This window comes from Lagopus muta, chromosome 8 (genome assembly GCF_023343835.1).
Source record: "Lagopus muta isolate bLagMut1 chromosome 8, bLagMut1 primary, whole genome shotgun sequence".
NCBI lineage: Eukaryota > Metazoa > Chordata > Aves > Galliformes > Phasianidae > Lagopus > Lagopus muta.
Window position 1 is genome coordinate 32,179,055 of NC_064440.1, and position 22,860 is coordinate 32,201,914.

Genomic DNA, 22,860 nt, shown 5'->3' on the forward strand with positions numbered 1-22,860 from the left:
TGCCCAGGGCCCCATCCAACCTGGCCTTGAACACCTCCAGGGACGGGGCATCCACAGCCTTTCTGGGCAGCTGTTCCAGCACCTCACCACTCTCGTAGCAAAGAACTTCCCCCTGACATCCAACCTCAATCTTTCCTCCTTCAACTTCAAACCATTTCCCCTTGTCCTGCTGCTACCTAGCCTTTCAAAGAGTAGGTGGCGAGTAGGTGACAAACTGAACACTGTGGGAAACCAGAATGAGTTATGTGTTATGACTTGGACCAGTGTAGAAGTAATGCGTATCAGAGGTTTCCTGTTATGTGATAAGAGGTAGAAAGGTGAATTGGTTCTTGATGTCTTCAGTAGTTGTTGTTAATCACAAGAGTCTGCTCTTCCTTGTGGCTTTTTCCCAGCAGTTAATTACAAGTAGTAACCTCCAGGAGCCTGATGGGCAAGTTGTGGCACTATGTGCCATGCCTGCACCACCAAGGAAGACCACTACTGCCCACGACACGGGGGCGATCTGGAGTACACAAATGGTTGCCAGAACAGAGCAAAGTGAGTCACCTGTGGACTGCATTAGGCTGCAGCAGGAGGTTCACTAACTGGTAGCAGTGAATTTTGATGTGGAGTATTTATAAGTTCTTTTGTATCTTCAACATTCTGTGGAGATGTGGCTGATGCTGCAATTCTTAAAATTGCACTGAATTGTGGTATATGACATACCCAGTGGTCCAGAATACTTTAGCGTGTCTCTCCAAATTACTACCAGTGTGATGAAGATGTTTTCAATGTAAGCCCTTACAGGAAAATCACTACTGGCTCAGCGGTGCAAGTGTCAATGACAAGCCTTGTGACATAGATCACAGCCTTCATTGCTTCCAAATGGCAGGTTTCTGCTTTGTTGCATTACAAGCAATATCCTATGAAGAGAAGTGGAGCCCATGGTTCCTTCTTGAGCCAGATGGCCTCTCACACCTAAAGGCCAGGCTCTGGTCTTGCTGACATGAGGCTGGATCCATCACGGTGCCACATCACCCTTCGTTTTCTTTGAGCTACTTGGTTGATGCTGGTATGTGACACAGAGCCCTAAGTTTGGCTAAATGATCAACTAGGTCTTTGTGAATTGCTGCAAAGCTTTAAATCCCTCTGTAGGCCTTGCAGTGAATAAACCCCTGGCAGGAATTAGCCCCAAAAGACTAATAGCGGCTGGCTCTGACAAAGCAGTCAGCAGAACTCAGGCTCTGCTGAGAAACAGCAGCAGGTTTTTGGTCCAGAAAAAAAAGGGAGAGCAAACCACAGGGCTCTGAGTAACAGGCTGGCAGAGGAAATACATCCCCAGCACAAGTGATTTAAACGGGCCAACTGATTTTGCCGTTTTCTTGCAGCAGCATCGTCTATCTGTTGCTTTCGTTATTTATTTATAAGGAAGGGATTTGCGGGATAACTGCCTGGTTTGTAGAAGCTTCACAAGTCCAGGATTTATTTATTAAATACTGCAGAGGTTGCTCATGGCAGTGAGACTCACCGCTTGGCTCAGAACCTGGCCACGGAGCACTTGAGAAATGTGAGCGAGATCCAGCCTCCTGTTTGCTGGGCTGCAGCACTTAGCTGCGTTGTCGTTAGGCTGGGTAGAAGCTCAGCCCTGCTTGTTGCATGCCTTGCTAAACCTCCCCACAGCTTTGTTCATAGCAGCTGCCCTAGATTTCAGACGTAAATAGAGGTAATGAGAAATGGTCAGTTTCACTCTCTACTACCTAATGCTGGTGACGAGACTGCCACTGCTTGGGGCAGTCTCTCCCTACCCAGATGGCTCGGTCACTGCATGAACCTGTAGCTGTGCCCCTCCAGGGTCAGGTGGAAGATGCCTGGAGTGTTTCCCAAAACTCTTCAGCACTTTTTCTGCAGTGAAGTGGCTCAGTGGCAGAATAGCTGTGTCTAGATCTCCCCCAGCCATCGCAGGCTGGCTGTAAAATGCCAATTTCAGCTGTTGCTACCAGTTAACATGGCAGCCCTGGAACTGCCCGAGTGAGGCTTAACATTAATTTACCCTTTCTTTCGTCAAGTTTTACCCCTTAGTGTATGCAGAGTACAATGCCCTAAGCACAATGCCTCCAATCAATCCCACTTAAGATAAGCATCTCTTCCCAGCCCAGCTCTGGCTGTAGAGAAACGGGTGATGATGAAGCCTTGTGTTTGTTCAACCCTGTTTGGAATTTACAGCACTATGTAAATGATTTATTGCAGTCGTAAATAATTGATGCCTTTGGAAATGGGTTCCTGTCAACAGTACATTCAAACCCAGACCTTCATTCCAGCCTCATGGTGGCAATATGCATTTAATGGGGAAATTGGTCTGGTTGCTTTAGGTTCTTATTTATGTCTTGAAATGTAGTGCCTGTATGGCTGCTGGTGGTTCTGCCTTCTCTAATGGGCGAAGTGTAGGGTGGGTGGAAGTCCAGGAGCTGTACGAATGAATGGCCCACAGCACATCAGTGAGAGCTTCTCGCTGGGTGTCCCTGTGGGGCAGGACCAGGACTGTTGGCTTGCTGTTAGATTTGGTTCCCACCAGCTCCTGCTGGTGCCAACAACTTTTGTTCTATTGACAGGAACTGAATGCTCTCTGCTGCTGTAAGACCAGGGCACCTTGTAACTGTGGTGGAGCTGGCTGCTCCCCTGTAGACAGCCACTGTCACTCCCACCAGGGAAAACATCAGCACAGGTAATAAGGAGATGTCGGGGAGTGGGCGTTCTTCTGTGAACTCACCACCACCATGTGAACTGACTGCAAAGGAGGAGGAATTCAAGGACAGAAAGGTTCCTCACCTGGAATCGCAGATCTGCTGGGTTAAGTCCGAATTTTGATGTCTGCATCTTCAGACACATTGACCTGTGGTCTCAGCTGTGACAGTAAGTATAGTTCTGTGAAGTGAAGCACGTTGCTTGTGTATTTTAGAAGCTAGTATAAGAAGATTTTATGGATGGAGGAATAAATGTGATAGAAAAATAATTCAGCTTGTTCCTCTGGAGCCAGTAATCTCAAATAACCAGAGGTGAGGTGCTTCACCTAGTGCCTGATTACTATTTTCAATCATCTCATTAAGTGCCTGGTTTCATGGTGACTGCAACACATTATCTCCAAGGGGATTAGCACACTGAATACAGAGTAATTGAGACCTCACAATCATTCTGTCACAAATATCAATGGAAAGGAGGAAAAAACTGTTATTTTCTAAACAAGATGCTTCAAGGGAAGGAATTGCCTTCCAAAAATAGAAGCCAGCGCTTTCAGAAGTCACTTCTGATTTTAAGGTGTCACTGTTTGATACATAACTTGGCACAGCTTAAGGGCTGTGGATTTTAGAGATGTGGAGCCTGTCTTCACTGTGCTGCTTAGTGGGCTGTGCATAGGGACCAGCAAACAGTACACAGAGAGTATGAACTTCAGCTTCTCTGTTCCAAGGGCCCAGCTGGGAAGGGATGAAGACTTCCTCCTTTTAAATTTCATTTTGCTTGTGGCCCAAAAGCAAAACCCCTTTTGAGCACAAGGTATGAAGAGATGAGCTGATATTGGCCTGCATACTTCTCTGAATTCTCTGAATACTTAGGTCTCCCTTTCCTTTGGGTAATTTTCTTGGCTGATTGAGGTCTGGTTTTCATTATTTGCTGCCATATGCATCATGCTTGTGGGTTTGTCTTTCTTGCAAGACTGTCTTCTCGACTTTCAGGAAAACTGAGCCCTGGTGACGTGCTACCTCCAGTAACACATCATGCCTGCAGTACCTGCTGAAAACCCACCAAAATGCCAGCAAGAAGAGTCAGAGGGAATTCAGCCTCATCCCAGTCCTAGATGTGAAACAAGCAGGGTGAGCAAACGGCCTCACTAATACAAGCAGAGGCAAAGCAGGATGTTTGCTGGTATTGTCCCCCATGCATCCTGCTTCTGACAGCTCACAGCTTTGCCATTTTCTGCCTTGCTGTTTGCTGGGGTGGGATCCTAACTCCCAGAGATAATTCAGTAACTGCAAACCTGTTTTTTCCCTGAATATTAGCTGCTCACACGTGTGTGCTTTGCTCCCATCTGCAGCGAGAAGACAGCCCTGCCTGTCCCAGCACAGAGCTCTATGCACATATGGAGAGAACACTAAGTAAAGCCATGAACGAGGCTTTCCCAAGCAGTACTGGTGGCTCAGTGGCTGTGCTGCTGGAATTTTGATGACAGTTGTCAGTGACCGTCGTGCCTGAGTGGGCCAGCTGAAGGGTAATGGGATTTAATTGCTCTTTGGAGCAGAGGAGAGAGGCTTTTTTCTTTCTTTCTGGGTTTTTTTTTTTTTTTGGTTTTGGCACTATGGGATGCATTTAAAAACAGTTAATGAGGTGAGGTTGGGAGAGGGTGTGGAAATGGAGATGTTCCTTTTGGAGTGGGATGAAGCAGCTTTAGAAAGCATGGAGGATTCTTCAGTGCGTTTTTATATGGTTTTGAGGACTTCTGAAAGACCTTGCAGGTCAATTGTTCAGCTGATGTAAATGACGTTTCCACTCGGGGAGAACAAGGTGGATTTGTCCTGCTGGGAGTCTGCCCCTCTTCTCTTTGTATGCCCCCTGTTCCCCATGGCTCAAGGGACCTGGCTTTCACCACAGCTGCTGCATCGAGGCTGCCCTGTCCCTTCTGCCTTTGGATGTCCAACTCGTTTAAGGTCTGGGGGCTCCGTGGGGTTGCTTGACTCACCTCCCACAGACCGTCTGTGCAAACTAAATAAATCACCTGGTAATTTAATTTGACTCCATCTCATGTGTTTTGGCTCTGTCACTGCAGGTAGGACATGCTGAGGGCATTGGCAAGGCAGCACAGAAGTGAATTGGACCTGACTGTCCACATGGAGTCTGGCACCAGCTCCAGCTTTCAGCCTTCCTCAGCCTCTGTCTCAGTGAAATAAGAGAGACATCTTGGCTCCTTTCTTCCCCAGCACGCACCATGGTGATGGAGAAAGGTCAGTAATAGTTTTCCCTTCCTTTCTTCTTTCCTGTTCCTATTGTCTGGCACAAAGAGCCTTTGCAAATCCACTTTACCTTTTCATTCCTCATTCTTGGTGCTGCAGTTGAAGCACTAACTCGTGCCATGGGGAGTAAGCAGTGGTAGAAGACCAAGGGACCCAGAGCCACACAGACGCTGATGGATTGTGCAGGTCAAGAGAGTAAAGGAGCAGCGCTCTCCGTATTTAAAGGTACCATCAAGCACTCTGCACAGGGTGAAAACACCCACAGTAAAACCACATTTATCTATGTGATGGATATTTATGCTTCTGTGTTTTTCAAAGCTCTTGCCATTTTGCTTTTTTGAGAATAGAGTAAAAAAAATAAAAAATAAAGTAAATAATCCCTTAACTTAAGCATTTAAACATGTATTCCAAAAGCTTTTTCTGAAACACAGGGCTACATTTGGCTTTACCCACCTGCTTCTAGATGATGACTCTATTGTGTTCTGGTTTGTGCTTTGTTTATTAATTCTACCAAATCGATTTCTTATTTTCCCATCTAGCTAGGAGATAATTAACTTGCATGATGATGCTTTACACTATATGTTAAATATTACTTTTGAAGCAAACTAAGCTAATGACACGGGTAATTAAGCCTCATGCATCAGGATATAAAATGATTGGTGTCAGATTCAGGAAGGCTTTATTCCCACTGCCTCTGTCCCTGGGTCAGTATGACTACGCACGGATGCCTGGAGCCAATGTGTGGGTGAATGTGCGGTGCCCTTCTCTGGAGCAGTCAGCTTTACAAGAAAGAGTGGGGTTAATAGTTTTTCCCAGTGTGCCAGACACCATGGTGGATGTCTCAGCAAGCTTTGATTCCCTGAAATGTCAGTCTGGGTGCTGACAGGGGGATGCTCTTGCCTGGAGCAAGTCTTGCATGCTTTATTGCCACAAAACATCTTGGGCAGGCCCTTGAAATTAAAGAGCAACTCTTCCCATGTGACATTAAAAATCATTAGGGAACATACATTAGCTGAAACAGTCTCCATGGCCAAAATTAATGTTCCTTCCAGGTAGCCCTTCAGCTTGCTGTGCAGCTGGATATTACTGCTTCTCTCCCCCATTGGGCACTTGCAGGGCTGCACAGGCATCCAGGCAGTGATGCACACCAGGAGCAGCCAGGCATAGGTCAGGGGTCATTTGGCTCTTTGCTATCAAGAGCAGAGAGATGACAGTGAAGAGAACTCGAGGAAAATTCTCATCTTTGGTCTTCTATTTTCTGGTTGCTTTGGCTGAGAAAAGAAAGTGGAGTTCATGTTTTGAAAATACTGCCTGGTAAATAGAGGTTAATTCGGATCCCACATAAGACAGAGCTTCAGCATGAGAGAACAGCAAGCAGACTGTAACTGGTAGAGGTGTGACTTGAGGGAAAGTGATCAGGTTGCTTTCTTGCTCATTTGCATGCTTTACTCCTGACCCTGGCCCTCCCTCCCCAAAGAGTTAAGACTGTTTAAAAGCAGTCGGTATCACCCAAGTGTGTCGCTGCCTCATGTTGGCAGGAGCAGACTAGCAGGCTAGCACTGCAGGGCATGTAATGTATAAGCTTATTTTACAGAGTTCAGAGAAACACTGCTCTGGCTGTGGGTGTCTGCATCAAACGGGCACTATCTATAGCATCATTTAATTGTTTGGAGCAAGGAAAAAAACAGTGGAAAAAAACAGTCACCCCAAGGGAAAAGATAAACTGTAGATAAGCTTATATTTTCCATTCTGAACAATAGATCAGAGAACTTCTGTAATAACTACATCAGCATTTATTGCATTGCTGATTCAGAAGCCGTCTAATAAATTTTAGCTAATTTTCAAACTTGGTCTGGAATGGAGCAGCAATCTCTTCTGAACTTCTTTTATATGCCCATTTTTATTGTAAAGCTGTAAAGCATTTTTATTTTTATGATTTGCCTTCTAATGTCCTCCAGCATTATGCCTTTACCCATCCCATTAACTGCCACCCTGGGCTGCTCCCCTGCAGTGCGCTCCCGCTGATGCTGAAAGGCAGCACCAGTCAGTGCCTCAGGAGCCACAGAGCTGATGTAACATGTCACAGCTCTGGTCAGCGTGTCCTCTGCAGGACGGGACAGCTGGCTTTCCTTGGCAAGTCTCTTCCATCCGTATCTTCAAAGATATTGACTGGAGTAGGAATTAAGCATGTAGGTACCTTGAGGCGTAATGTTCTTTCCTTTGTAATTGAGTCCTTCCCCAGCTGAAGCTGCTAGACACCATCCTCGTAAGAACTCAATAATATTTTCTAATAAAAATAGCTGCAATTTTATCTTGTCATTATTTTATTACAAGTACTTGCAGCAAGTATTTTTAGACCACTTTCTGCTTTATTTGCAAGAGTTCATTATTCACTTGGGGTATTAACTCTTGCAATACATTTTCTTAAAACATTTTGCTTTTTGTAGTTATATGCCCTGTATCTTTAAACTACTGCTATGTTTTCAACCAATAGGTCTAACCAAACCCGGTCTTTTGCTTGTGGGTTTCAGGCCTTAGTCCCAAGGTTTGGGAGCTAAGGAAGTTTGAGTGCTGCAGCATAAGTGAGGCAAACCCAAAGCCCCAGAGGTGTGGATGGGAGCAAATCTGTACCATAGCCAGGGGTGAGTTAGCAGGATCAGCTCTTCCATACTCCATCAGGCTGAAAGAGGAGGCTTAGAAAGGAAAGACTCATCATCCACTTTGGGAACTTTGCTTTTTTTTTTTTTTTATTATTTCCAATGGGAAACTCTATCAGGAGCCCTGCTCTGACGGGGTTGGCATTTCCTTGGCAGGAGCAGCATTGTCTCCCCAGGATCTCTGTCTTGCTTGTGAGCAAGGACAGATTTAGCTGCCCAGCAGTGCTCTGAAGAGTGGAAAATTCAGGAACAAACACAAGGCCTTCCTTTAAACAACGCAGTGTGTTACATATGGACTTTCTAAGCCTTAAGCTTGCAAGCAGGGTGTTGGCAGTGTTGTGTGAACCACCTCCAAAAGGCTCCAAGCAAAACAGGCAGCTCTCCTTCCTCTGCTCCCATACAGCTTCTGAGTACTTCCACAGGGGAATCTTCAGCAGTAGGGGGACCAAAAGAAAAAAAAAGCAAACAGAATGAAAAGGGAGAGTCCTTTCAAGGACTCTGTTAATGGCCCAGGGACTGAGCTGCATCCCAGGAGCTCGTAGCCTGCTGGAAAAGCACACGTACCCAAGAACATATTCCTTATGGCTTTACTGAGCTCTGTACTGATATGCTGAAAGATAAGGACAGTTAAACTAGTCATGATTTTTATTCCTTTCTTCTCTTTGTCCTACTTGTTTTTCCATGTTCCTGGTGCCCAGCAGCCCAGTGAACATTTTTGAGGCAGGAAGCGTGGCAGGGAGGTGAACCCATGCCAATGAGAAAGAAACACCTTGCCCTCAGTGAGAAGAGCTGAGGATCTGATGTAGATTGCCTTCTGTGAGGAAATAGTCTCTGAGTTGTTGATACTTAGGTGGCAGAGGGGGAAACCACCACTAGTCTCTAAGGACATGCAGCCTAATTAACCCCACATGTCTCATTCCATCTGCTAAGCTGGAAATGCATTTTTAATTTCTCATATTGCTTTGCAGAACTGGTGGAGCTCCTTTGGACCAGCTGCTCTCTGGTGCTGGGAGTTGATGCTTACTAGAAAAAATGTGGAATTGAAGGATGCTAAAATACAGTAGAGGAGAAGAGAGTATCTTCCACAGCACAGTAGTTTGGTCACCGTTCCGAGTCCCTGCCCTCAGGAGGGCGAGACTTAGAGACTCACTGTTGTCTCTGTGTGCTTCATGAACGTCCGTGAGTAGAATTAGTTATGTGGTTGGTTCTGGTGATGGCTTGGTTGTGTGCAGCTAACGGTAGGGTGGGATCTCCACTTTGTGGGATGCAATCTTGTATCCAGCTTAAGTCTAGGAACCAGAGTGTGTTTTCTGAAGCCATTACTTCAAAAGATAATGACCAGGCCTTGCCCGACTGAAACCTCCCTGTGCCTCAGCAGCTGCCTTCCCTTCTCAGGAAATGATGAATTAAGTAATCCGGGTTGCCATGCTGCTGGCTGCGAGGTTGTAAATTGCACGCATGTGCTCCCAGAAAGATGAGATCCCACACTGGTTTTTAAAGAAGTGCTGCAGCGGTAATGCTGATAAAATCTCCCTCTGATAGACAGTATGCAGTGAACCAAAGTCTGCGCTCAGACAGGCTCATGCATCAATGGGTGAGGAGCACGGGTGTCTGGCAGCAGACGCTCCCTTTAAGGGCTGCTGAGCCGAGTGAAATATCTCTTCCCAAGACATTTTGTGGTGGCTTGGCGTGTTACTGTACGTGAACTATTGCTGAGGTGGTGGCAGGGAAACAAGAGCCATTTAGAAATAAAACAGGGATGAAACAAATCACAGAAACAAAGCCTTTCTGTTTCAAAAGGATGCCTTGGCTTTTGGCCCCGAGCGTCTCCATGGATCCGGTCAGTAGCTGCTGTGGTTGTCCATCTTATTGTTAGGATTGCCAGGATGGACTGTGCAAAGCGTGCCATGTCATCCTGGTACCAAATACCTGCGTGAGCCCCAAGGGTGCCCAGCCTTACAAATCTCTTCATCTGAATGAGCGGCTGCCTGCATGCTGCCTTGCAATAGCGTGTTTCTGATGGAAGTGCTGTTTATTTGAAATGAGCTCCTCTTCTGGAGGCTCCCCTTTGTGTTGCCTGTTCATGGCTGCGTCCTGTTTTGTCATTGTGCTTGGTCTCCTGTGACTTAAACACTCTGTATTTCCTGCTGCTCAGAGATTGTGTTCTGTGTGGGGCCAAACTCAGGTTTCAGAGGGAAGTGAAAGGCAGCAGCAATCCGGAAGTGGACTTAGTAGGTGGAATGCAGTTTTGCTCCTCTTGGACAGCACTGGAGAGCTGCTCCTCCAGAAAAGAGCCTGTCTTCATTTTGGAGACCAGCAGGACCCCTAACATGGGATCTGCTTTTCCTGGCGGTGGTTTTGTGTGCTGTGCAGTTGTGACAATGCACAACTGACAGCTGGGGCAAAGCCCCATCTTTGCACTCATTTCTGAAGAAGAGGCATCTCAATAATGAAAAATAAAGCAGCAGCGAAGAGAATTGGCTCCAACCTAGCTCTCTGTCTCTGTGTGGGTGTCTGTAGCTGAGCTGCAGCTTCTGGAGGACATTAGGAGCCGGACTCACAGGGTAGAGAAGGGATTTGGCTCTGTGGACCATGCCACAGTGTTTCTTCCCTGCTCTAGGATTGAGGCTTGACCTCATCTCATCCTTCTGGGTTCCTGGTGCAAGCTTGAGCAAAGTCTCCAGAAGCCATGCTGTCAGCAACCAAGCATGGCTGAAATCCTACTGTGTCATTCTCCCAGGGAGAAGCCCTAGCGGCCTTTTAAATAGTGATTTGGTGTCACAGTCCAGAGAGGATCGAGGAACCCAACAAATCCATGGCTTCCCTTAGCGATGGAAGGAGGAGCAGCCTGAGCCTGCTCCCAAACCACTGCCTGCCCCATCTGACCCATGGAGGAGCTGCCTCAGCACTGCTGGAGGCAAAAGTGACAAAGCTGCAATCGAAACGTGGCTTTTTGCAGCTCTGTGAGTGACAGAAAACACCTGACATGCTGCACAGCTCACTCCTTCAGCATTCTGACAGGGGCATTAAAATGTATTTATAACAGCTGGGGATGGCTTGCCCTGAGGAGTGAACTTAATTCTTAGTCTGCCAGGCACTCCGTTGTGAGTGACAGTGATTTGTCCCCAGTGTGTTCATTCTCCTCCTTGCCCTCTTGCGTTCTGCTTGCATTTTATAAAGCTGTATTTGACAGTCTAATTTCATATAACTAATAACATTATGTAGCAAAATGAGCTCGGATGTCCATTTCTCTCTGCAGCGTTGAACTAGTTGATAAGCACTGCGTTTCACACCTCTCCTGGAGAGTCATTGCTATGGTGAAGCTTTCTGATCTTCCTTTAAAACAAATATTTGAGTGAGAGAGGTTCTGTAACTTCTTTTTTTTCTGAGTGACTGCACCAGGGAAGTGCTTTACACAGCCAGGAGAGGCTGTTTGGCGATAAGCTGCAGTAAGGAACCGAGCACAGCGTGAATGCAGAAATCCTCCGAAAGCAGGAAGAGGCCTGATGTTGGCTGTGATGTGCAGCAAGCCTCTGCAGCTTCTGGTGGCTCCTGGCCAGCCCTGTGTGCCATAAGGATCTGGAGTTGCTCTACCCGTGTGAAAGGCCAGATTGGGTGGGAGCACTGGGCAGCCTGATGTAGTAGTTGGCAACCTTGCCTGCGGCAGGGAGTTGGAGCTTGGTGGCTTCCACTCTGTCATTCTCTGGGAGGGAGCTGTCTGGCACAGGGCTTGGATGCACCGTGCTACAGCCCCTGGGGAGCGTGGGGTAGCTGCAGCATTGCAGAGCTTTGGTTGGAGTGGGATGCCTGAGACAACTGGCACTTCTGGTTGCCTGATTTTGAGGAATTTTCCTAATGAGAGTCGCCAGGAGGTTTGTAGCTGAGGATATATAATCCACACAGGCCATAGCTGCTGAGAAATGAGTAATGGTTTTTGTAACGGCTTTTTAAAAAGATTTTGCTCTTGGCCACCAAAATGCCTTGAGGCAGTCCATTCTACTGACTGAGAGCCTATGGGGAGAAATTGTCTTTCAATAGCTCATCTTAATATAGCAGAGAGCTGAACCTCCTCCTACTGCGTGGGAAAGGTGCTGGCAAGAGCACATATGTCATCATCAACTTCTTTATCCTGCTCTTGAGGCTTTAAACCTCTATTGTCCCCTTATTGGCCTCTGGAAATCCCATCTGCATCCCCTGTCCCTGCAAGGAAGTTTCTGTTGCAGGTCACTTCTGAGAAATCAAACTTGTCACACCCATTTAGACCCATTTGGCTTGTAAAATCCATCCCCCTCTCCCTGCTTTTTCCCCTGTATCTTTGCTTTTCTCATCACATTACTCCCATGAATAATTTGTTTTGATCATATTCTTCCATCAAATTCTTTTCGGCCAGTTGCAACTAAGCTCTTCGATTGAGAACTGTATTTTTTACAGTGTAACCCTGCCCTCTGGTCTCATCTTTTCCTAGCCTGTCTCAACCTTGGTTTCTGGATTTTCTTGACAAAGTGTGCTTTGTATAAAGGGAAAGGGAGAGAGGCACAGCACAAAGCTGACAGTTTCACAGACCTCAAGAGCAGTGCAAACAACTCATTACTCGTTTTGCAGGATGTTGTGGCACGTCCTTCTCAAATGGGAGGATTGTGTTTTTCTGTTTGTTATTTGTACCTTGCCATGTGGGAGCAGAACATGAAGGGAAGTGGCTGCAAGCCATGCAGCCATTCTCACTCATCTGTTCTATAGCAGCATGTATAGATAGACTTGTATATCCTTAGCTGTCTTGTATATATGAGGTGCATTAGCCATATGCTTGTATACAGCATGTGATAAAGAGAATTAAAAGCACGGAGGAGGGTAGATGGGACCTCGAGAGCACTGTCATTTCCCTTCTGCATTGGCCTTTGCTTCTTGTCCACGTGCACTGAGACTCCAGAGAAAAGTTGCTGTTTCCAGCTACCCCTGCTCTATTTGTAGCCACAAAGCTCAAGGATGGGAGGGAAATTACCCCAGCTGAACCCTAGAAAGAATAAATGAGTACAAATAATGTAGTGATTCTGTGATATATCTTGACTTGGACTTAGTGGAATTGGATTCACTATTCTGAGATGCTTCTGCTTATTCTTCACCGTGCTGTGAAATGAATAGTCACCCAAAGAGGGGTGATTTTAATTTGGGATGGAGGAGCAGGGAGGACATCCCATGCACAGCAAGTTAGCTCTCCTCATTCTCTCAGCTGTTACGGAGCCCAAACTCTGTTTGGAAGAAAGAGCCAGAGAAGAATTTATTATTGTATTTTTAGTAATAACTATGGCCACGTGCAGTATCTGAAAAGAGTGCAACTGCTAGACCATAAAGAGGTTACTTTCCAGTGTTTCCTGACACCAGTTTTTCTGGCTGGCCTAAAAATTGTAGATGACAAGGTGTGCATTAGCAGAATCGAGCTGCAAAACTGAGAAAAGCTGCTGATTTTTTTTTTTCCAACTTAGCACTCTCTATGAAGTTGGCTCAGTGGTTTTTTTCTTGTCACGTTCATTAATATTAACTTTAAGTGCTTAATTTAGAAACAACAGCAGTCCTTGATCACCTTCCTGTTTACATTTCAATGTTGCACTTGGAGCAGAGGGAGCCCTCTTGTACTACTTCTTCTTCCTACCCTCTCCAGGCTTTGTCGCCCTCCTCTGGGATCCCTTTCCAAGAGATCAAGAGCAGAGAAAAGACTTCAGATGCCATAAATATTGCAGGAAGCTGCGTTCATCGGAGAACGGCCTCCTTCAAGATCGATATGTCTTCCTGAGGGGGCATTCAGTCCTTCAAAGTAAACAAGCAGGGAACATTAATTCAAACGCTTTTATACTAAATACATATACATGAATTAGCCTGCGTGGCTGTGATAAATAAATGTTATGTAAGTGAGGCTTAAAACAAACCACACACGAGGAAAAAAAGCAGACTCTGCAAATGGAGTAGGCACAAGAGCATTTCTACCACACATCTTCTGATGACCGAGATCATTTTGGTGGAGGGCTAAAGGGAAGTTCTCTTCCTAACCTTTGCGAATGGATTGATCTGGGTTCTCAGCATCTTTCTCTGAGAGGAGCAATGCCATTATGCTGGTGTTTAAGTCGGGGTATTTGGAACCATGTGCAGGATCTGCATTTTGTTTGGAAATGTGGTCATTTCTTGGAGGGAAGGAGGGACGGAGATGGGGTTACCTCTGTCCCAAGGAGGGAAGGGAAAGGCAACGTGTCTCCATTTCTTTGTGTGTCAGAAGTGGAAAACTGACTCCTGCTGATGTCTGTGTTGTGAGCAGGTTTATAAGATGCCAGTCATCTGTGTGTAACTGCCCTGTAAGCAGAGCAGGAGGCTGGTAAAGGCTTGGCTTGAACTGGAGTTGGGCTATGGTTTCTCATCCTTCCATGCTTCTAATATCAACTTCTCTCAGAGCCATCAAATACTGGGACAAATGAAACTTGTTGAAGAAGGAAAATCAGAATAGTCCTGAGTGTTCTATATGGGTCTGTTTATGTTCTGGATAGTACCTGTGCCTGAGTGAAACCGCAGCCTCCTGCAGCTCTGGAGGAGGGAAGTATGCTTAAGGACATTTGAGATTCTAGGTCATTAACTCTAGGTAATGGTCTTAAGAAAGTGCTTCCTTCCTGAAGTGTTACAGGAGAGAAAAGAGAGCAATATGTCTTGGTAGGGACAATGGAGAAGTTGATCAGAGGAAAAAAAAAAAAAAAGTTATTAAGAATGTCATATTGGAAATACATGCTAGTATAACTAGGTGAAAGAAAGTTGAAGGAACAAAGAGTCTAAATGAGTATGAGAATTAGCAGGAAAATAGCCTTAGGGCCATAAATTCAGATGAAGCACTGATGGTAGTTTAAAAAAAATCACTTCACATATTAGAAAACTTGGTGGCTAAAGCATGGGGCAAGAGGAGTATTTGTTTTTTTTTCTTCTTTTTAAAAGAACATTGCCATGGTCTGTGTCTTTTTTGGCATCCTTGGGTTTCCCTATTTAGGCACGTAACTGGGAGTTTCCATTCATCTTGCTCCTTTAAACTAATGGGCTGAAATCTCTAAGTAGGCTCTTCTGGTCTTTCCAGCTTGAGGCTGTAGTTCACTGAAGGGGAGACTAAGTGAATGTGGAACTGCCAGCCACGAGAGTCAGTTTTCACGTGGGCATTCTGGTAGTGGACGTGCAACGGATGCAATTCAAAGAAATTTCTTAAAGGAGAGATGGAGAAACAAGTGATAAATCAGCAGGCCTGGTAAAGCTGCTGTGAGTTATTTTTTCAGCAGCTCCACAATATCGATGCACGTTTTGTTCATGACCTTCCATCTCATAGATCCATCTCTGAGATCTGTGCTGCTTACTGTGATGGGGGTCATAAAGGCTGCTGAGACATTTCCCAGGGAGTCGGATACAAAAGCCAAATATTCCTTCTCTCCATCAGCCTCATTCAACGCTGTTTGTTTAGGATTGTGTCCACTCTGCTTCTGAAAGTGTTTGACATCAGTGCTCCTCTGAAGAGTGGGCAGCAGTGTGTGCTGAGTGTGTGGAGGAGCATCAATTCAGACTAAAATCAGTACGATTTTAATCAAGAGCATGGGAAATATTTGTGGCGTTGTAAATAAGTGGGAGATGAAGTCTGACTAGCTTTTGGACTTACTGACTGAGGGCATGTTTTACACTTGCACTGTGTATATCTGGGAGATCGCTTTCTGAATTTATATTGTTCTCTTGAAATAAGATTTGAGAGGAATCAAGATAAAGTAAATGTATTCTGGAAGGGAAGTGTTTACTGCATAACTTACTGTGCAGGATAAGCATGCATGTCTTGCTGAGCAATGCACCATCATTTGTCCTTTCATTAGCTCTGACACTTGTGTTGGAGTCACTGTTCTACTTTAATGAAAGCCCTCAATAACTGCAATCCTTTCTTCCTTCCCAGATCAAATTTTGATGCAAAACCTCCTGTAGTCAATGCAAAAACTCTTGCTGACTTCAAGGATTTTGAATCAAGACCTTAGTGAGTATTTTAGATAGAAGCTCCATCCCACTCTTTCTTGTGGTTTTCCAGGTTGTGAGTTGGAGGGCTTTTCTGGTGCATTTTTTTTCTTTTTGAAAGAGAAATTGCTTGTGCTCTATGCACAAAAGGATGACAGATCTGTGTGATCAGTACAGATATGGAAAGCCATGCCTGCCTGAGCTTGGGCTCATAGGATGCAAGATGCGTGTCTGGAAGCAGCAGAACAGGTTATGTTGGGTTTGTGCCCAGGAGATTTAATTTGCTGCTAAAAATCTGTTCCTCAGGCTTAGCTAAGCAGTGGGTTACTGGTACCAATCCAGCAGAGAGTGCAGCAGGGCAAAATGAAGGCAAAGTGAGGCTTTGAGGTACCTGCAAAGTTGATGGCAATAGTCCAGATATCCTCATGGATTAGCTTGGTGTAACATTGCTCTCAAAGTGTAGTTTTGTTTTTTACAATTGGGGATTTTCAGTCACTCAGGCCTTTGAGGCTATGTTAACCAGGCCATTGTTCAATGAGTGGGACCTAGGAAATAAAAATGCAGCAAAGGCTTTCCTTTTCTCGTCCTTTCCTAGTTCTAGTTTATCCCATTCAACTCCTGCTAAATCAGTGCTGTGACTTAAGGTGGGGAAGCCACAAGCAGGCAGGCTGCAGGATAAAAGGTTAGCTGCAGAAAGAGATGCTGGTACATGAACAAGCAGGAGCCAGCACTAAAAAAGGTCAGCTATTTAAATGCCCTGATTTAAATAAGGCACATGTCAGGTGGTACTGCCCCCAAAGGAGATTCCTGGTATGGGTTTATGAACTCTGGGAAAGGGGCCAAGCTAGCCTTAATTATATTTTGTTTAATCAGCTATTTAAATAGGGAACTGTTTTCTTGGCTCTCTTCCCCCAGCGAGATCACATCTTTATACTCTTGACCTTTTTATTTTATGCAAGAGGCTCTCTTGTTGCTTTGGACCATACTTCTAAATCCAGACAAGTCAGCTGTGCTTAGCTTGCTCTTACATCACCTCTCCTCTTGGAGGGGAGAAGGCCCAAGGTTATTTATTTCCCATGTTCTCATTATTAAAAAAAATTCTGAATTTCATTTTTTTTTCCTCCCATTTTTAGTATGCAAACTCAAGAAGGCCCTCTGGATTAAAGGCCACTGTGTCCAAGGATGTAAGATTTCCAGACTATAGCAGCAACATCCTATGGCTTTTTGTTTGAACAGTGTTTGGAGAAAGCTACAGCTTGACTATCTGCAAAATATGCATTATGCCTCCTTCGAAGCTTAATCTAATTGTACAGAAATGACAGGGGAGCACAGGAATTAGCTCTCAGAGGGGTCCACACAGTGTGCTGCATAGGAGTGTTCTCCACCAGGAATACTGTGTTTCCCCTAAATTCAGCAGGATCTGGGGATCTGTTGGTTGAAGAGCAGTAGACTGAAACAATGCTTACACCACTCCACTTCTTGGTTTGTGAAGGAGTAAGACATGGGTTATATGTAGCTTGTTTTTAAAGAGCTGATATTGGCGGTGTTATCCTGGAACCCACCTGCTCTTGTATAGAGATCTTCATGATATCTTTGGAAGAATGAAGACAGTCATATCACAGTTGTTGTCGTTTCCTTCAGAGTTCAGTTGCTTCTCTAGCATTTCAGTTACTTCTCAAGAGCTTGGAAAACAATTTAGTAACAAGAATAAGACACTGTTGAGCAACGATCAGGTGGATTTTAATGAGGAACGTGCTGGTCCTCTTGTAGCTTAGATTCTTGCTTTGCAGTCAGACTTGGAAGTTTTAGTAACAGCCTTTTCGACCTTTTCCCCTTGGCTGTGAGCAAGTCTTCTGACTGCCTGTCTTGAAAAGGAGCATAACTACAATTTAGTCCTCAAAATATCCATCTCCAAAGAGATCTCTGCCTTCTCACTTCCATTATGATGTACTTTTGGTTACAGAAAACAAGGTTGTCAAAAAACCCCAACCCATAATCTCTGCTGTAGAAACTCTCTCTGTTGCCCTCTGCACCACCTGGGGCTCGGGGAGACCAGGTTGGCCTCTGTGAAGGTCACTGCTCAGACCATCATTTTCTGTGAGCTCCTTCTTGGCCTCATCAGGTCATGAGCATTTAGCCATCCTTTGCAGTGCTGCAGGATGCTAAGCAGGGTGGTTTTGCCTTTGTTCTGGTAGCAGAGCAGGGTTCTGCTTGCTCAGGAGCAGAGGCCATGGCCTGTGCATCAAGGTGATGCATGTCCTGAGTAGTAACCAGAATTTCAGTTAGAAACAAACATCACATCACTGTTCTGATGTTAGGGCACTAAGGTGCTCCTGATGCAAGTGCTGCTGTCTCAAAGGGAGGACCTAGGGTTTGCTGTGAAAAACAGCCATCCGTGATGCTTGAACAAAAGGGGCTAGTTCTTCCCGTGCTTCCATGGGGGAGTGGAAGTAATTTTCCTGTTGAGAAGCACCGAAGTGGCCTCCATTTCTTGGAAGTTGCTGCCTGTCTCCTCCTTTTTTCCTACCTTTCCTCCCTCGCTGATGGGTATCCACAGGAGGCATCTCAGGGAAAGGCAATATTGCAGTGTTGGTAAATGCAGAATTCCTAAGAGGAATGCCTGTATTTCTTCAGTACCAAACGCATCCATCCTCTCTCCCATACACAGGCTGTTGGCACTCTGCTCCTGAGGGGACAAGTGGACTGAATGTAAATGACAAATCAGCCTCAATCTTTACTTAGCTTTTGCAGGAATATTGGAAAACAAAAGCAGCTTGCATCGAAGGGGTTCCCAGGCAGAGGAGGGAAGTGTCAGTACAAATCATCTGCTTTGGAAAACAACCAAGTTCTTCCTGCCCTGCACATTCCCCTTCCCCATCTCTCTGTCTCCCAGAGGACAGTGGCTGCACACAGCCGAGGCAGCGCCTGCGTGAGTCAGACCCCCCTCTTCCTCCTCAGCAAGGCAGGGCAGGCTCCAAGATTAGTTATGCATCTGATTGTGCCTCTAATAAACTAAATGTAATTAAAAAATAGAGCAGGGCCATTGCATTTTAACAGCTTGGAGCTCTCCCTGTGGAAGGATCAGCAAACAGTGAAGGAATATGAAGATTCAGCTCCCTAGCACCTGCTGGGCAGCCTCTGTCAAGATTAACAGCATCTCACCAGGTTATTAGAGTGAACATGAATACTTTGGAGGCTCTGTGGGTAGTTACGGTATCACGTTTTATTATCTTCCACTGAAATGAAATTACTTATTGTAATTGCTTGTCAGTCACAGGCCAACAAATCTGACAAAGGAAAGCTTTTGTGAGCGGGGAGCAGAGGCAGACGGGAGAGGATGGACTATACCAAATTCTGCTCTGATTTTTTGTGGAAAGGGTGTAAGGGGAAAACATAACCAGAGGGAGACGAAGGGTTCATCTCCTTTTTTTTGCATAGCAGACTGAGTCATTTGGAGCCAAATGACCTCAGCTGAGCAAGCATCTGGGAGCAGAAAGGATGGAACAAGCTAACCCTGGGTGATGTGTTAGGTTGGTGGAAGCACTGATTCGTGGGGAGGGCATTAGCCACGGGAGCTCAGCAGGTTCTTGATAACATCAAATATTGTATCTCTCGGAGGCACTGATGCTGAGGGATCACCAGGCAGCAGGAATGCCAGCCTTGCACGCTGCAGAAATACGAGGCAGGCAAGGAAGTGATCCATTTGGCTTCGCTTGCTTTTGGATGGCTCTGTCTTTCTAGTTAAAGGAGAAAGAATGGCAACTGAATGCTGGGAGCAGAGGCGAGAGCCAAGAACACTGCAGGTATTTGGAAGTGGAGATTGCTGTACCAGTGGGGTTTGCTGTGCTCTTTTAAAAATAGCTCAGGGAGCCAAGATTGCAGGAGCTCACTAGTCATGCATAATCCATTATGGTGCAAGGGAGGGATGTGATCGTTGCAGCTGCAGGCAGGGAGTGGTTCTAGCCCTACCTGGTATGCAGAGCTTATTGCAGCTGTTGAGGCAGTGGGCACATTTCCAGTGCAAGTGCATCTCTGGGGTCTGCCTTAACAGAAGGCAGAGGCCTCAAGGGGGAAGCGTGTTGCTGTGGAGGCAGGTGGCCACAATGGCAATCATGATTTCACCAAGTAACCCTGTTACTCCAACCTTTTGAAAGCATGGTAGCAAACTCTAATGTATTGTGACAAAAAGGAATTGGAGGGGAAGTTAGAAATAGGCTGACCCACTCTCAAAACCTCCAAGTAAAATGGGGGTCTTGAAAGGCCTCTATGTCTTGTGTGCCAGCAGTAGCCACAGAGAGGGGTTAGGTCTCAGTAACGAGGCAGTCATCAGGCTTTCCTGAGTCTCCAGGCTGCTTTCTGCCGTTTGCTGCTCTGATTTCCGAGGTAGAATCTTTCATTTTGCATCCACGAGGTCGATATGCAGTCATTTTATCCAGGTATGTTTGGTGTCTGTGTCAGTTGCAGATCTATAGCCTACTGCTGTATTTGACGTGTGTCTCCATTTATTCTAAGCTTGTTAATTTCTGACTTCATTTGATGCCTCCTAATTTCTTTGGCTATGGCTTATGCTGCTCTCAAAGTACTGGCTCGGTGGCCAATGGTCACCTGACAACCAGTGATGTCAAGGAAGGAAAGCACGGGAAGCAGCAGCTTGTGGCTTCTTCATGTGTATAGAAGCAAAACCTAGCAGATCATGTTGGAAGTGCAATGTCAGGTAGATCACCAGCTCAGATGTTTCTTCTGTGCCACAGCTGAAAGACACAATGTGGCGTTTATGCAAGTGTGAATGTACGGTGCTGTTTCATAAGCAAAAATGTTCAGCTCTTTAATTACTGTTTTGTCTACTGTATTTAATTTCCTAGTGCATGAATCCCTGTCTTGAGATAGTTTTTGTTATGTAATTACTGTTAACGATTAGAGCTCAGCATTAATTAAACAGATCAGTTTTCATTCTCAGACATTTTAGTTAAGATGCCTTTAGGCTATTAGGCTGGAAGAGCTTCTTTTTTTTTTATTATTTTTTTTTTTTAAGCATGTCTTCATTACAGTTTATGTTTCTTTTATCTGCAGACAAGGTTTCTCTGGTTTGCGGCGCAGCAACATCAGAGTACTATCAGCTTTTCCCTACTCTCAGCGGGAAGTGAACTCCAATGTTTTATTAGAGACATAAAGGATGTCTGGTGATATGATTACAGCTCATACATTTGTTGTTTTGGTTCTCGTCCTGCTGGCTGATTTTTGAATCATGAGTGATAGTATGATATTTACAAACCTATTTTACATCTTGATCTTAAAACTATCTGTATGACATGCACTTGTGCTTTCAGCAGAAATCTATTGTCTAACAGCATCGCTTCCTTCTTTAATGTTTATTTCATGATGAAGCCTCTAAATTTGGACTGCTTATTTCATCTTTTGTCAGAAGTTAATTTAGAAGAAGTCACTGCAGTTGTTTGAATGTCATGTATAACACAATTGGAAAAGTGCCATTTAATATCTACTGTTTGCTCCTGACTTCTGTGTGAGCTACAATAGACATCTGGGAAAGTCATCCAATTCTGATACAAGCTGGTGGTGAATCCGCCATGGCCCTGTGCACTGAAATTGGAAGTTGGAACTGCTTTTAGAAGGTGGATTGCTTCTGGGACAATGTAATTGGTGTTGTCTTTAAGGAAAAGTCGGTTCTGGAGGTTTTCATCAGAAGAGCTCATCAGATGAGCAGGGCTAGGTTAAATTAATTGTATCCTGGACTGCTTACTGCTAAACAGGTAGCATGCCTTCCCAGGAAGGCTGGCTCTTGCTGCTGATGTTGGTATATTCATTTCCTGCTGACTTTTGGGTAAAGATGATAAAGCATACAATAATGTGGACATCTCATGAACTGTAGCTATTATCCTTTGTAAGATGATCTGATCTCCTGATTGGTGTGAACTTGTCAACTGTGCTGAGCATGGCTGCTTTGTCTTGGCTTAAGTTGACAATGAAGCTTGGGTATGGGGGTGAAAGTGTTGAAATGGGTTCAGATTATCTGCTCTTTGCAGCAGCAGTTATCCCATCTGGCATCAGATACCTCATTGCTGTAGGTCTCGTAGCTCAGATGGTAATAGGAAAGAAAAAAAATACAGCAACAAAATACCATCTTTTCTTTGTCTTCTGAATATCAGATGATGGAGGCCACCAGGATGAAACAAGTAAGAAAGCTGACCAAATGCTCTTGACCACCACTGTCCAGTCAGTTAGACAAATGAAGCATTCTCCTTGGCATAACACATCAGTAAGTTGCTTGTCTTCTTTTGGATGCCTGTGAATCATTTGTAAAATTAGTGCCTTTCCTTACTGATTACTGATCAGGCAGTTGGACTAAGTGACTTTTAAAGATCCTTCCCAACTGATCTGTTCTACACAATTCTACTTCCAGTCATGTTACCTATCACAAATTCAAATTCACCTCTTTTTACTTTCAGTCCATTGCATCTTGCTACAGTACATATAGCTTGGCCCTGTCGTCTCACTCTTCTTAAGCCTCAATGGTTAGTGTAGCTGTACACCATTTTTAACCTTCTCTTCAGCATCCCCTCATGCTTCTGATCTTTACCTCACTGAGGACATTGTGTCAGAGTAATTGGATAAACGTCAGATTTGGTTTTGTGTTTGTGTGGGACAAATATCCAAACCGAAGACAAGCTTACAGTCTCCCCTCTCCCATTAACAATGGTCTTCATGGTTCTGCTTTCATCCGTTAGCTAACAAACATGTAGTAAGGTAGCAATGAAAAAGGAATGGAGTGTGGGTTTGTGTTCCTTGCTTTGTCATAAGCAGGACAGCCTTCACTGACACAGGCTAGCCTCAGGGACCTTTTTCAGGGCTCAATTAAGTCAACTGGGACCATTGATTTAAAGTGACGAATTGGCTTTTCATTGCTCATGTGGGTAAGGTTATTCAGCTCCTTTGCAAAATAAAGTCCTCTGGATGGAAGTAATGGCCAGGAGATATAATCTCATCCTGATTCCTCAGTATCTCTTTCCTTATTTGAAAAGATTTATGTGATTTTTATTATTTTTTTTTTAATATAATTTCCCTCAGAAATGAAATTGTAGCCAAATACATTGTGATACAGGTCTCAAGGCTCATTTCCTTGGTAGATAATCTTAAATCTCTACCACTTTAATTCTTTAACACTTTCAGAGTCAGTAAATTACAGTTTTTGCTCAGATTTT

At 44.9% G+C, this 22,860-nt stretch overlaps 1 protein-coding gene and 1 long non-coding RNA gene across 4 annotated transcripts in view; both read left to right on the forward strand.

The window, feature by feature from the left end:
- CPS1 (carbamoyl-phosphate synthase 1) overlaps nt 1-2,887 on the forward strand; it is a 112,514-nt gene extending 109,627 nt beyond the window's left edge. For both annotated transcript variants that reach the window (XM_048953784.1, XM_048953786.1), the window contains one exon: nt 2,589-2,887. In XM_048953784.1, the coding sequence (XP_048809741.1) occupies nt 2,589-2,705 (117 nt within the window). In that variant the 3' untranslated portion in view covers nt 2,706-2,887. The remainder of the gene's footprint in view (nt 1-2,588) is intronic.
- An 834-nt stretch (nt 2,888-3,721) lies between these two features.
- LOC125696724 (uncharacterized) overlaps nt 3,722-22,860 on the forward strand; it is a 116,129-nt gene continuing 96,990 nt past the window's right edge. Inside the window, exons 1-5 of one of the 2 annotated variants that reach the window (XR_007378481.1) lie at nt 3,722-3,845; nt 4,067-4,240; nt 4,796-4,970; nt 5,079-5,204; nt 21,808-21,917. This is a non-coding gene — a long non-coding RNA (uncharacterized LOC125696724). The remainder of the gene's footprint in view (nt 3,846-4,066; nt 4,241-4,795; nt 4,971-5,078; nt 5,205-21,807; nt 21,918-22,860) is intronic. The other variant, XR_007378483.1, reaches the window with a different exon arrangement.